This window comes from Elephas maximus, chromosome 1 (assembly GCF_024166365.1).
Source record: "Elephas maximus indicus isolate mEleMax1 chromosome 1, mEleMax1 primary haplotype, whole genome shotgun sequence".
In the NCBI taxonomy this organism is placed as follows: Eukaryota; Metazoa; Chordata; class Mammalia; order Proboscidea; family Elephantidae; genus Elephas; species Elephas maximus.
The window spans coordinates 213,456,933-213,472,847 of NC_064819.1; the positions used below are offsets into that span (position 1 = coordinate 213,456,933).

Consider the following 15,915-nt stretch of genomic DNA (forward strand, 5'->3'; position numbering starts at 1 on the left):
CCCCCTTACGAGGCAGTTGTACTCATTTCCAGGAGTTATAGATGTTTGCTATGTTATTATTATATTATTACCCTTATCAGTGTTATATTAAATGTATGGTAGATTGCATCTATGTGTATGCCAAATATATTTTAAAGTTATAAATACTATTATTTACAAAACCTAGGACATATCTCTGTATGTAAGTGGTATACAGTTAAAAAATAATTGAATTCATTGCAGTGGACTACGTATTTGAGTTCCCTCTCTTTTTTGAGTCATCTGGGACTGGAGTTCCTTCCCATCGGTTGTTTACCAACCAGGAGGTGCTCAAGAACATGCCCTTGTGATTGTATCATGGCAAAGAGCATTGCTGGGCCTCCCGGTTGGAGTTGCTGAATCAGCAGACATGGATGTATAGCTCTCTCAAAATGGATCAGAGACCTGTTATCTATTAAAATAATCCGTACTTGCCCAGTAACTGCTCATGTTGGATCCAGTTGCATATTGGCTGAATGTAGTAAGAGTTAGGCTCGACAGCCCACCCCTACCTCTTGTTTATTAGAAAGAAAAATATACTCCCAAGAGACCTGTCAAGATAAGGAATTTCAATTACACGGGAGGAGAGCATAAGAGTTAGGTTTCAGAGAAGGTGTTGATGGGGTAAGGGTCTCATGTCTTAAAGAACCTTATGTGTGGGCACCCTTGTGACCCTTCATGAACTTTATTTCCAACTGGTACATTCTTATGCACTGGAGCTGGTATCAATTTCATTCAATGCGCTGCCAGTTCCCTTCCCCTGTGGCACTCTCTTTTCCTTAAGTCCTGTCTGCTCGGCATCTATGGGTCTTTGCTTTGGGCAGCTGATGCCTTTATTTTGTTGATTCCCTAAGCACATGTTTACCTTGCTTATTGGTTTATGCGTTCCCCGAGTATGTCACAACTAAATATGCTAAAATGTTTTCAGCAGTTTTCTCTGGATGGTGAGTGGGAGAAATCTTTTTTCCTGCTTTTTTTTTTTTTAATTTCCTCTTCCTTCTTAAAAAAAAAAAAAAAAAACCTTACATACTATAAATATATTACTTTTATAATGAAGAAAAAAATAAACAACTCAAAGGTATTTTTTCTGCAATACAGAGGGAATTTTCCCCGTTTCTTTAGATTTCTCACTGGGTCATGTCCCAAATTTCACTCCGGCTAATCTTAAGCACCTCCTTGTATTGCGGATAAACATGAAGAAGGAAAATGGTTTGTCCAAAGAAATTGATATTGTTAGAAAATGTTTACTTAATATAAACAGAAAATCATAGAAAATGTGTAAATATTCAACATTGTAAGGAAATATATGACTATAATGCTTCCTCTGGAATTTTTAAGCAAAGATTCATGGTTATATGAAGTTGGCCTCTTGGAGTACAACACAAGGGAGACAAAGGGATTCATATAATTTCTAAAATTATCATCACTAATATAAAAGACTTCTTCCCTCTCCAAAAAAAAAGAAATGAAGAGTCAGTTTTTTGAATACATAAGGAAGAGTGTCTTCAGCCCATATATATATATAAGTATAGTCTAAGAGAAGTTACAAAAATCAAAGAGCATTAATGTAACCAGAAGCTAATAAAGTGTCTGGAAATCATCCCTTGGTTTTTCTTATACATACAGTTCGCTGGTTTCCGTGAAACTCAACTGAAAAAGGCTTTTCTCCTCTATCCCCACTAATTGTGCAAACTGAAAAACCAAACCGGTTGCCATCAAGTCAATTCCAACTCATAGTGACCCTATAGTTTCAGAACCTATTATACAGCCACAGTAGTCAAAACAGCCTGGTACTGGTACAACAACAGACACATAGACCAATGGAACAGAATTGAGAACCCAGATATAAATCCATCCACATATGAGCAGATGATATTTGACAAAGGCCCAGTGTCAGTTAATTGGGGAAAAGATAGTCTTTTTAACAAATGGTGCTGGCATAACTGGATATCCATTTGCAAAAAAATGAAACAGGACCCATACCTCACACCATGCACAAAAACTAACTCCAGGTGGATCAAAGACCTAAACATAAAGACCAACTCATAGTGACCCTATAGTAGATCTGTCCCATAGGGTTTCCAAGGAGTGGCTGGTAGATTCAAGCTGCTGACCTTTTGGTTAGCAGCCCAGCTCTTAACCACTGCGCCACCAGGGCTCCACTGATTGTGCAGAAGTATAAGAAAAGCTGAAAAAGTGGCAAGCAGATTTTTTTCTATACAATGAAAAACTGTTTACTTCTCAAACGTGGAATAATCACATAAACACTTACTAGTGAATAATGTATTATCGTTCATAAAAGGGAATAACCTACTGAGTGAAGTTTTAAAAGCAATACCCCAAATTTATTGTTTTTTAAAAAAATTAAATGACACTAAAGCAAGTCCCCTCACCAAAAAGAAAGACAAAAAGCCAAAACCAAACAAACTTGTATTAGAACTGGCCCCATAGGGTTTCCAAGGCTGTAAATATTTACAGAACCAGACTGCCACGTCTTTCTCCTGCAGAGGCTGGTAGCCGACCTTTTGGGTAGCAGCCAAGTGCTTTAACCTCTGTGTCACCAGGGCACCTCATTGTATTAATTACACTGTAAAAGCACAATTTGTGTGTGGATTCATATTTTTTCCCTACAAAGGATGTCTTTAAAACATGACTAAGATGATTAGATACAGTCTAAAAACCAAAGACAGCAACCTGGACAAACTAATAGCTACCAAGCTGTTAAAAAAATTGAGGACTGACATTTCCGCAACATTTGAGCCAGCATTTATGTAGATGTTTCATTTTTTTTTTTTTAAGTACAAAACTATTTCATCATGACTAGCAAATCACAAAAAACAAAAGAAAACCCATTAGGATAGGTTCAAAACATTTATTTACTGGCATTTTCTAGTTATTTATATAAAAGAAACTGACCACAGGAAAAACATTTTAAATGGCCTTATGAAGATATTATTGTATTTTGTAATGATAGAGACGGATAGTCTTGTTACTAATTTTCTAAAACGTAAGGTGGGAAGGCTTGATGACTGATGTCGTGTGAACGTTCACTTGGTTAGGCTATGATTCTCAGTGGTTTGGCAGACATTGGACTAATTGCTCTTGCATAATGTATATAACGTAATCACCTCCCTTATGTAATCACCCAATCAGTTGAGGGGAGTTTCCTTGGGCATGTGACCTGTCTCTGTTTTTCTCCCTCTTGACCCTGCACTCTTCCCCTCACCTGACCTTCAGTTCTTGGGACATGTTGTTAGGTGCCCTTGAGTAGGTTCCTATTCATAGCAACCCTATGTACAACAGAATGAAACACTGCCTGATCCTGTGCCATCCTCACAACTGTCGCTAGGTTTGAATTCCTTGTTGCAGTCACAGTGTCAGTCCATCTCGTTGAGGGTCTTCCTCTTTTTTGCTGACCTTCTACTTTACCAAGCGTGATGTCCTTCTTCAGAGTCTGGACCTTCCTGATAACATGTCTAATGTGTGTGAGACATGAGTCTCACCATCTCGATTTCAATGAACATTCTGGCTGTACTTCTTCCCGAACAGATTTTTTTGTTCTTCTGGCAGTGCATGGTATATTCAATATTCTTCACCAACACCACAATTCAAAGGCATCAATTCTTCTTTATTCATTGTCCAGCTTTCACATGCCTATGAGATGATTGAAAATATCATGGCTTGGGTCAGGAGCACCTTAGTCCTCAAAATGACACTTTTTTTTTTTTTTTTAACACTTTAAAGAGGTCTTTTGCTGCAGGTTCACCTAATGCAATACATTTTTTGATTTCTTAACTGTTCCTTCCTTGGGCGTTGACTATGGATCCAAGTAAAATGAAATCCTTAACAACATTTTCTCTGTTTAAGACTTCAGATAGACCTTCAGTAACCTTTTTTTTTTTTCTCTCCAATCTTATAAACATGTAGCATGGACACACAATTAAAAACTTATGGACCCAACTTTTACATAGATACAAATATGCAATAATGAATACTTCTATGCTAGTAGAATCATCTTGGAATCATTTTAATATTTGTGATATAAATTTCTATTTGCATAATTATAATACCAACTTAAAAAATCTGCACAGTTTATTTATTTTTGTTTAGAGCTTGACTGGAAAACTTCAGGAAAACATCCCTCATGCTTTCTCTTTACCTCGAAAACCGTGTTTTCCCTGCCACCCCACATGCCACATCCTCTGACTCAGAGACTATTTGGAGGCAACACTTGTTTTAAATGGCTCCACAGGAAATAGCTATGTTGCCTTTTCACATTCTGACCCTGCATCTGGTTGGCTGAAATGTGATCGTGATTTAAAAAAAAAAAAACTGCTGCCCACAGACTGAGGCAACTTCAGTGTGACAACACTTACTGGAAGGCAGACGAATTCAATTTATATTTCAGCCCTGATATTGTAGTGTAGGGGGGAGAAAAAAAAAAAGGGCAAAGCAAGTTTAACAGCGGAAAAGATTAGTATTAAATCACACGCACATGGGTTTCACATTCACACTCGAAATGATTTGGTTTCTAAGGTGAATGCGATCCTGCAGTGGAGACAGCTATCTGAACCCCTTTCTTTATAACTTTATTTTCCTTATAAAACTCTTGTCCAAAGTTCATAGTTCTATGTTTTACTGTATATCGATATAATATTTATAAACCTCTTGTCAGAAAGTGTGCAGGGTAACCTACCCACCCAGGAGAAACCCAGTGCTGTAGAGTCGACTCCGACTCATGGAGACCCTATAGGACAGAGTAGAACTGCCCCATAGAGTTTCCAAGGAGCGTCTGGCGGATTGGAACTGTCGACACTTCGGTTAGCAGCCATAGCACTTAACCACTAGGCCACCAGGGTTTCCAACCTACCCACAGAAAGGAGAATTTACACGGGAGTTTCGTAGTGATTAATAGTCGTCAGGCAACACTAACAGCCCACAAAACAACGTTGTCACTCGGGGGCTACCTGTGCGCGTGTTCAACCTCACGTTCCCACGCCCACCAGGTCCCTTTCCCACCGAGCACCCCACTTAGCCAACTGCAACTTCCCGGGACCTCCGCCCTTATTCCCCGGGTTGGCAGGTTTGTCGACCTAGGGCGTCCTCGTTCAGTCCAAGTTTCCCATCCTCTCTAGGCCCGCGCCCTTTCGTCCCCGGGGCCAAGGTCCCTGTCCGCCCCCGGAGGTGCTCGCGCCCTTCCCGAGCCCTGGTGGCCCTCGGAGGCCGCCCACCCACTGCTGGGACGCCTAGGAAGCGCCTCCGGCCGGGTCTCCCCGGTTAACCCCGCTGCCGGAACCCAGGAACGCAGGGGCAGAATGACGAAGATGACGACAGAGATGACGCCACACCGCCTCCCCGGCCGCAACATCGAGAGCGCCCACAAACCCCCGCCCCGCCCGCGCAGGTCGCCGGGCGCTCGCCGACGCGTTGGTGCCGCCGGACGCGCGCCCAGCCGCAGCCCCCGTCCCGCGCCCGCCCCGGCGCCGGCCGCCCCCGCCCCGGCCTGTTCCCGCGCCCGCCCGCGCCGCTAGCCCTCCTTCCTCGCCGCGGAGCCAGCCCCGGCCTTTCGCGAATATGGCGCTTGTCCCCTGTCAGGTGCTGCGGGTGGCTATTTTGCTGTCTTACTGCTCTATCTTGTGCAACTACAAGGCCATCGAAATGCCCTCGCATCAGACCTACGGAGGGAGCTGGAAATTCCTGACGTTCATTGATCTGGTAAGGCCGTTCCCTCCCCTCCCCCTGCACACCCCCACGCTCGCCGTGCCTGTGTGTGTTTGTGGGTGGGCGCGCACTTGCGCGTGCACGCGCGCACTAGCGCGCGCCTCCAGCATCCAATCCTGTCATTGCCTTTTCCCCAGTAATTGCGTGTGAACTCCTGGCTGCTACCGCAGCATCACTTTCTGAACACCCAACATTACCTGGTAGGTTGGAGACTAGCGGAGGTGGGGCGCAGCCAGGTTGTGGGCTCTTTGGAGGGGAACACAGACCTACTTCTAAGAGTTGATGTAGGAAGACTGACAACCAGCAAAAGAATGGAAGGCCTTGATCATGAGTGACTTCGGACCTGTGCACCCCAAGGTGCTTTCCAGGGCACCCACCGTGGGATGAAGTTGTCACAACTGCAGGACACTGGGTATTGTCCGGTACTTGGAGCTTCAGCGTGAAAGGACCAAATGCCTCTGTAAGGGAGAGAAAGCACCCAATAAAGTTGTCTTCTTTGCATCTGTTTTTGCCCATTGTCAGTAATTTACTTCTGCCCTTTTCCACAGAAACTTTAGAGGAAACAGACTTTCAAAATGTACTTACACAGTGACTATGTACGCCTCCCAGTCTTCCCATGTAAGAGTTAGCTTAAGCAGCTCCTCTGTTGACCCAACATTACAGTCTTGACAACAGTAGGTTTTTTTTTAAGCTTACTTACTTTAGACACTGAAAGGGCCTTCAGAGTTAATCAAAAAAGGCATAAGGCCCAATGACAACATAGGGTGGATGCTAGAACGTCAGGGTGAAAAGTGACTAATTTAGACTGGGTCACACACACACTAAAGATAATCAAGTATGGGCAGGGGCGTAAAACAAAAGCTATTGGTTCTAAGGACTCATGTAAAGTAGAAACAAGTCCTGGGATGCCAGAACTGTCTGTCCAAGATTATACACAAGGCTGGCATCACAAGCAAGATAATAATCTCTAATTGTTGACCCTCCGTTTTGATGATGAGAACCTGATGCCTATTTTAAGATATTTCCTAAGCTTTAAATGTGTCAAAGAAACGCAGTCAGAAGCTTTTTGTTTAGAAATACCACCTTATATTTGCATCCTGCTAAGAGACTTTCAGCAAGGGATTTAAATTCTTTTCTCCAACGGTCTTCAAACTGCATACCCCTATGGTACACAAGACTTCCCAGGGCATGGAACATTTCAAGGGTATCAGTTTTCGGATCCTCAACTTCCAACTCTTTCTTGAAACTGATCTGCTTCTGAACATGCCTGATGTCTGCCAGTTCTCATTTCCTCCTCCCCATTCATCTAGGTGACAAGCACATGGCAAGACTCTGCTGTATTTATCTATCCCTTTTCACCTTCAGAAGATAACGTGGTTGCCACCGAGACTATTTTGATTGAAAAACGAAGTCAGATTTGTTTTGACAGAAAGTATTGTTGAATTGATTAGTGTCTCAGTGAGGTCTGGCTTTGTCAGTGAGGTTGTGTAGCAGACATCTTCCACAGATAGAATGAACTAATTCTGCAGCCCTGAGGCTCAGATGAGTATGCAAGTATACAATACCCAGAGTGCCAGAAGTGATGTCCCTTTTCAAGTGTTTAAATTTAGATGTTCAAATTTCAATTGGTATTCCTGCAATTCCTGGAGCCTTGTTTTTCACCAGTGTCTTCAGTGTGGCTTGGACTTCATCCTTCAGTACCACTGGTTCTCAATCATATGCTGTCCCCTTAAAAGGTGGAACGTCGACCAATTCTTTTTTCATACAGTGACTTTGCGTATTCCTTCCATCTTCTTTTGATGCTTCCTGTGTCATTCAATGTTTTGCCCATAGAATCCTTCAATATTATTTCTGCAGTCCTTTCAGCTTGAGAAATGCCAAAGAGTGTTCCTCCCTTTTAGTTTTCTAACTCAGGTCTTTTTACATTTCATGGTAATACTTTGTCTTCTCAAGTTGCCCTTTGAAATCGTCTGTTTAGCTCTTTTAGGTCATCATTTCTTCCATTTGCTTTAGCTATTCTGTGTTCAAGAACAAGTTTCAGAATCTCTTCTGACATCCATTTTGGTCTTTTCTTTTGTTTCCTGTCTTTTTAATGATCTTTTGCTTTCTTTATATACGATATCTTTGCTGTCATCCCACAACTCCTCTGGTCTTCGTAATTAGTCTTCAGTGTGTAAAATCTGTTCTTAATATGGTCTGCAACTTCAGGTGGGATATAGTCAAGGTCATATTATGGCTTTCATTGACTTGTTTTAATTTTCTTCAGTTTCAACTTGAACTTGCATATGAACAATTGATGGTCTTCTATTTCACAGTTGTTCCCTGGCCTTGTTCTGACTGATGATGTTGAGATTTTCCATCGTCTCTTTCCACAGATGTAGTTGACTTAATTTCTGTGTATTCCACCTGGTGAGGTCCCTGTTTAAAGTCACCTTTTATGTTGTTGAAAAAAAGGTAGTTGCAATGAGTAAGTCATTGTCTTGCAAAATTCTGTCATGTAATATCCAGCGTTGTTTCTATCATCAAGGCCATATTTTGCAACTACTGATCCTTCTTCTTTGTTTCCAACATTCCAATCACCAATAATTATCAATGCCCCTTGATTTCATATTTGATCATTTCAGACTGCAGAAGTTGGTAAAAATCTTCGATTTTTTCATCTTTGACATTAGTTGTTGGAGTGTAAATTTGAATAATAGTGATAAATAACTAGTCTTCCTAGTAGGATTATGGATATTATCCTGTCACTGACACTGATAGATCTCGAAATGTTCTTTTCGACAATGTATCGAGCCATTCCTTTTCAATTTGTCATTCCTGGCACAGTAGATCATATGATAGTCAGATTCAAAATAGCCAATACCAGTCCATTGCAGCTTGCTAATGCCTAGGGTACGGACCTTTATGTGTTCCATTTCATTTTTGACAACTTCCAGTTTTCTTAGATTCATGCTTCCTACATTCCATGTTCTGATTATTAGTGCATGTTAACAGCTGTTTATTCTCATTTCAAGTTGTGCCACATTAGCAACTGGCAGTCTTGAAAGCTTTACTCCATCTACATCATTAAGGTCAACTCTACTTTGAAGAGACAGCTCTTCCTCAATGGTATTTTGAGTGCCTTCCAACCTAAGGGGCTCATTTTCTGGCACTGTATCAGACAGTGTTCCACTGCTATTCATACGGTTTTCAATGGCCAGTTTATTCAGAAGTAGACCGCCAGGTCCTTCTTCCTAGTCTAGTCTGTCTTTGTCTGGAAGCTCCCCGGAAACCTGCCCACAATGGGTGACCTTGCTGATGCTTGAAATAGTGGTGGCATAGCTTCCACCATCACGGTAACATGCAAGCCACCACAGTATGACAAACTGACAGACTCGACTATGCCAAGAAATTTGGAAGCCAGCTACCTGGCCAGCCAACTAGAAGAGATCCATATTTGTGCCCACTTCAAAGAAAGGTGATCCAAGAGAGTGAGGAAATTATCAAACAACATCATTAATATCACTTGCAAGTAAAATCTTGCTGAAGGTAATTAAAAAATGGTTGCAGCAATACATCAAAAGAGTACTTCCAGAAAGTCAAGCCAGATTCAGAAAAGGATGGGGAAGGAGGGATATCACTGCTAATGTCAGATGGGTCATGGCTGAAAGCAGAGAATACTAGAAAGATGTTTACCTGTGTTTTATTGACCATGCAAAGGCATTTGACTGTGTGGATCATAACAAATTATGGATAACATTTCAAGGACTGGGAATTCTGGAACACTTAATTGTGCTCATGAGGAACCTGTATGTAGAGTAAGAGTCATTTGGACAGAACAAGGGGATACTTTGTGGCTTAAAATCAGGAAAGGTGTGTGGCAGGGTCGTATCCTTTCACCATACTTATTCAATCTGTATGCTCAGCAAATAATCCAAGAAGCTGGACTATATGAAGAAGAACATGGCAACAGGATTGGAGGAAGACTTATTAACAACCTGCGATATACAGATAACACAGCCTTGCTTACTGAAAGTGAAGAGGACTTGAAGCACTTACTGATGAAGATCAAAGACTACAGCCTTCAGTGTGGATTACACCTCAACATAAAGAAAACAAAAATCCTCACAACTGGACCAAGAAGCAACATCGTGATAAATGGAGAAAATTTTGAAGTTGTCAAGGTTTCATTTTACTTAGGTCCACAATCAACGCCCACAGAAGCAGCAGTCAAAAATCAAGTGACGTATCGGGCAAATCTGCTACAAAAGACCTCTTTAAAGTGTTAAAAAACAAAGATATCACTTTGAGGACTAAGGTGTGCCTGACCCAAACAATGATATTTTCAATCTCCTCATATGCATGCAAAAGCTGGACAATGAATAAGGAAGACGGAAGAAGAACTGACACCTTTGAATAACTGTGTTGGTGAAGATTATTAAATATACCATGGATTGCTCTTTTTACCTGCCAGAAGAATGAACAAGTCTGTGTTCCAGAGTGCTCCTTCAAAGTGAGTATGGTGAGACTTCATCTCATGTACTTTGGACATGTTATCAGGAGGGATCAGTCCTTGGAGAAGGATATCATGCTAGGTAAGGTAGAGGGTTAGCAAAAAAGAAGACCCTTATGAGATGGATTGGCACAGTGGCTGCAACAATGAGCTCATAGCAATAATTGTGAGGATGACACAGGACTGGGCAGTGTTTTGATTCTTTTGTACATAGGGTTGTTATGAGTCAGAACCAACTGGATGGCACCTAACAATAACAACAACAAGCTTAGATTAAAGATGTTCAGATTTAAATTTAAAAATATGTGCATAAATTTCAGAATTCTTTTGGTATATTTGAGCAAAATGGAGCCCTGGTGGTGCAGTGGTTAAGCACTCACCTGCTAACTGAAACACTGGTGGTTTGAACCCACTAGCTGCTCTGTGGAAGAAAGATATGGCAGTCTGCTTCCGTAAAGATTATAGCCTTGGAAACTCTATGGGGCAGTTCTACTCTGTCTTATAGGGTCACTGTGAGTTGGAATCCATTCAAAGGCAACTGGCATATGAGAAAACTCCTTTAGGACTACTGCCTCATCCCAGTCCTCATTTAGATCTCACTTAGAGCTGGTCCATTTGGATGTTACACAGGAGCTGTGCTGAGCTGAACAGTGATGGAAACTCTACCAGCTATAGGGACTCTGAACAGTGCTCAGAAGTACACTGGCCTGAGATGCTGTTGCATTTGATCCTGTTTTGGGGGAAGCAAGGGGAGTGGTCAGCAGGTGAGAGGCATAAAATTGAGAGTGTTTGTTAACCCAAGATAGATGACTGCTTCTCACGTTGGAATTGCTTAGGGTGTGTTAAAAAAAAAAAAAAAAAACGGACAAGCAAACAAAAAAACAAGTCTCATGAGAAACAATATGCCTCTTCTAACCTTTGTGTGGGAGCCCTGGTGGCTCTGTGGCTAAGAGTTCAGGCTGCTAACCAAAAGGTTGACAGTTCGAATCTACCAGCCACTCCTTGGAAGCCCAGTTGGGCTGTTCTTCTCGGTCCCATAGGTCGGAATCAACCCAGTGGCAACGGGTTTGGTTTTTTTTAACCTTTGCGTGACATGAAACTAAAACTGTGGTAGAGTTAGTTTGATATGCTGTTGTGCAGTATATAGTTAGATGATTGGACTTGCCTATTTTAAATAACACAAATCACCATAAATATACTTTTTTATTCTATTCCAGAATTCAGACTATCAATTCAAAGTTGAGACTTCTTTTACTTTGTTTCATATTTAGGTTCAGTTTGTATAGAGCCTTCAGCCAGTCATTCAAACTTTTACTCTCTGTAGCTTGTGACTGAAATATAATAATTATCTTTTACCAAGAGTTCCTGTGAGAAAGGCTGTCTAAAATATATTCACAAAAACACTCTTGCAAAGTGTTATTCTTTTTATTATTAGAGATTTAGAGTCTTTAGCACTTAAGCAGTGTACAGCTGTAAAAACAACCAACCTGTCAGTCCTCAGTAATGTTCTAAAACGATTTGGCTACTATAATTTGCCCATTTCACTTTTAATTTTTTATGTGTAAAAAAAGTGGAATGTACTTTATTAACTAGTGCCTTGGAAAATTTTAATAATCATCTCAGCTCATTAGAGCAATTTTGAGAGAAGGTTTTGCTTCTCAAATTTTCGATGTGAAGGCCCCTTTCTAGCCAACTTGGATTATAGAGTTAGAATGTTATCCTGGCAGCCACAGTCTGATTCCATGTTTCATGGCATCAATTTACCAGAATGTAAATTGAGAATCTCAGGATACATGTATCCAGGAGTAGATGGCTGTGTGGCAGTGGCTATTCATATCTGTATTCATATCTCCTTTTGGGTATGAAAGTCATCCCAATAGAATCAGAGCTCAGGGGTAAAAACTGAAATGCAGGTACAAGTAATTTTATACTGCTTATTCCCTAAGAATTTCTTTTCCTACTACTGAAAAACTATAAGAGAACTACAGTGCTTCATTAGTAAATGGAAATGGAACATCGTCTTGGTGTGGTGGGCAGAATAATGGCCCCCAAAAATGTCCATGTTGTAATCCCTGAGAATACATTAGGTTAGGTTAGATGGCAAAGGAGAACTAAGGTTGCGGAGTGAATTAACGTTGCTAATCAGTTGACTTTAAAATAGTGAGAGTATCCTAGAATACCCGGGTGAATCCAGTGTAATCACCAGTGTCCTTAAAAGGGGGAGAAGGAGGCAGAAGAGGCAAGTCAGTTGGAGGAAGATGTGACTATGGAAGGAAGGCACAGAAAGATGTAACACTGCTGACCTTGAAGATGGAAGAACAGGGCCATGAGCCAAGGAATGTAGGCAGCTTCTTGAAGCTGGAAGGGCAAGGAAACAGATTTTCCCCTAGAGCCTCCAGAAGGGAATAGAACCCTACAGGGAGCTTGATTTTAGCTCAGTGTAACCCATTTTGGACTGTAATATATAAATTTGCATTGTTTAGGCCTCTGGAGCTCTGGTGGCACAGTGGTTAAGAGCTCGGTTGCTAACCAAGAGGTCACAGTTCAAATTCACCAGCTGTCCCTTGGAAACCCTATGGGGCAGTTCTACTCTGTCCTATAGGGTTGCTATGAGTTGGAATTGACTCGTTGGCAACGAGTTTGGTTTTTGGTTTAGGCCTCTTAAGTGTGTGGTAAATTGTTACAGCAACCACAGAAAACTAATACATTTGACTTTGACACCTCTGACTTAGAAAAAAAAATGTTTTTAACTGTTACTGTGCTTATGTGAAATAAATACAGTGATTCAACTACAAAAAAAAAAAATTTTTTTTTTTTTCAACTACAGTAGTCAATTATGTATGTTAAGTAACTGGCTTATTTTATCTTTAACCAAGTACAGGTTTTTACCCACTTCATCCATGAAACTTGTGGTAGAGACATCCATACATGTATCAGTGGGCAGTATGAGCATCTATAAAGACAAAGTAACATTGGTAAAAGTAGGTCTTTACTATGAATTATTTCAAAAACTATTGTTATGCAACATGGCAGGCCAGGGGAAGGAATACTGTAAATTGGAAATAAGTTTTAAGGAAAGAAAAATGAAAAAATATTTTATTTACTTTAGATGAAGGTTTACAGAACTAGTTTCTTGTTAAGTAGTACTTTTTATTGCTGTATGACATTGGTTAACAACCCCAAGACATGTCAACACTCTCTCTTCTCAACCTCGGGTTCCCTATTACCAGCGTTCCTGTCGCCTCCTGCCTTCTAGTTCTTGCCCCTGGGCAGGTGTGCTTCTTTAGTCTCGTTTTGTTTTATGGACCTGTCCAGTCTTTGGCCAAAGGGTGAACCTCAGGAGTGGCTTCATTACGGGACTGAAAGGGTGTCTGGGGGCCATACTCTCAGGGTTTCTCCAGTCTCTGTCAGGCCAGCAAGTCTGGTCTTTCTTTTTGAGTTAGAATTTTGTTCTGCATTTTTCTCTAGCTCTGTCCAGGACCCTCTATTGTGATCCCTGTCAGAGAGGCCAGTAAGGAAAGAGAATTTAATCTAACTGATATTCAACCATTTCCTTGGCCAATATGGCTGATGAATTATTTCCAATGATGCAAACTCATTCCATTCACTTATTTATGAAAGGATAGTTCTCTAAGTTACAGAATAATTGCCCACTAAGTTTTTTTTTTTTTTAAGATAATAAAGACGAAGAATCAGGATGCAACCAACATCAGTAATTTAAAAGAAAAAGGTACGTTTTGAAGCCTGAAAGTAATGCTTGGAGTATAGTAGGTGTTCAGTCAATGTCTGAGTAAATAGGACCCCCCCCCCCCACCGCCACCCTCATTTTCAATGAGCATTCTTGTTCCATCTCTTCCCAGAACATTCAGTAGGGCTATCTATGAATCAACCAGAACTTTATTCAGATGTGTGTAGTAGAATAGTTAACAAATGAGTCCCAATCAACTTTTTAGCAAAACACAAACTAGACATTTATTATCAAAAAACAAATTAATATTACTATTGGGTTTTTAAAACTTTTTGATTTTTAAAGATTGGAAAAGAAATGTGCTTATCCCACGTGCTTTAGTTTGTAGTACTCACCGTCTTGAAAGTTATCATCTCTTAGGGCTGCCTCGTATTCATTATTCCACCTTCAATGGCTTTTCATTCATACATTGGCGGAGTATTGGTGTTTAGGTCCTGGCTACTCAGTGTGCAATACTTTTGTTTGGGAGCCTGTTAGAAACGCAGAACCGCTGGGTCCTCTCCAGACCTCCTGAATTGGAATCTGCTTTTTAACAAGATCCTTAGGTGATTCCTATGCATATTCCCGCTTGAGAAATGCCACACAGTTTTTGTTTCGCAATTGAATGTAAAATAGCTTGTAGGACACAGTCTCATCATGTTAATGCCTACTGCTTACAAAACAGTTAGGGTGACTTTTATTGTGACATACTTAAAAACTTGTTGTAAAAATTACAGCTTGAAAATCAAAAGCTAGAAAGAAAAAAATGTGTATCAGACCCAGAGACGGGTTAATTATTACAAGTGAGAAACACATTTAGCTAATCTTCAGGGCAACCAAGGTGAAAAAGAAATCAAGTTTGATTGCCTTGTTTCCTAGTGTTAGAACGAAGGCAGTGTAACAGTTTGTCAGGAAAGTTATAGTTTGTTGGTTTGTTCTTCCTAGGCACTGACTTTTCAAGGCTATTTATCACTTGGATCCTCATATAAAAGACACTGGATAGCATACTCAATAACGCCTTTGACTGTTTTAGCAGGATATATAGAAATATTCTTATATTGGATGTTTCTCATATCATGATCTTGTGTTAGCCAAAGGCATATTCTTATATTTTCCCCAGGTAAAGGATTTTTGTAGAGGTTTAAGGAAATATAATCTAGGTACGTGTTTGTTATCTAAATCTGTATTGTGAAAGAGGTTCAGAAAATCACTGAGGGAACTGAATAAACAAGGGCTCAGATGTGGAAAAGCCTGGGCCGTTCAAAGATCAGGAAATGGTCAAGTATACCTGGAGGATACAGATTTTGCTTTTAGACATGCTAAGAATTTATGACAAAAAAAAAAAATTTAAAGAGGCAGAATAAGCTGCCTAAGTACATTAAACTCCCCATTTGAGTTAGCCTTATACTTATTCATATACTTATAATAAACTAAATTCTCAACTGTAGTTCATGGCTTCATTTTGAATAGGAAATCACATACCTTGAGAAGAGATTCTATATGTCCTTATGTAACTATGGTACTTAGTTTTGCTAGTCTAAACCAAGCAGGGCCTGTAAAGGCCAGTAGCTCATTGAGTACTAAGTGAACAAAATTAACTGGCTTTTCATTATTTTGTTTTGGATATTCTACAAAGAGTGTGGAACTGAACATTTTTTCTCTAGTAGACTCAGGCTTGGCCCTAAAATGTGCACTTAAGTTTGAAGGATGAAATAATGCTTTTTCCTCAACTGGAAGAAGAATTGTGAGTATAATACTTTGCATAGAATCCTCTTCGCCTTCTTTGAAAATGTTTCTTTTGGATCGAAAATCAACTAGGGTCCTGGTTTTGTCCGAGTGGGGGAAATAGCTGAAGATATAATCATCCATTCCCTTTCCTAGTTGCAAATGTTATTGAAATTACAGAAAATCATCTGACCACTAGCTGAGGTCACTTCTTTTCCCGTCCCTGCCATTC

At 40.5% G+C, this 15,915-nt stretch overlaps 1 protein-coding gene across 9 annotated transcripts in view; it reads left to right on the plus strand.

Annotated features, from left to right (window-relative positions):
• Positions 1-5,483: 5,483 nt before the first annotated feature.
• AIG1 (androgen induced 1) overlaps positions 5,484-15,915 on the plus strand; it is a 293,600-nt gene continuing 283,168 nt past the window's right edge. For 7 of the 9 annotated variants that reach the window (XM_049902506.1, XM_049902548.1, XM_049902516.1 and 4 more), the window contains exon 1: positions 5,484-5,733. In XM_049902506.1, coding sequence (XP_049758463.1) covers positions 5,593-5,733 — 141 coding nt within the window. In that variant the 5' untranslated portion in view covers positions 5,484-5,592. Of the gene's footprint in view, positions 5,734-5,876; positions 7,719-15,915 lie in introns of those variants that run through there. The other 2 variants (XM_049902550.1, XM_049902551.1) reach the window with 2 other exon arrangements.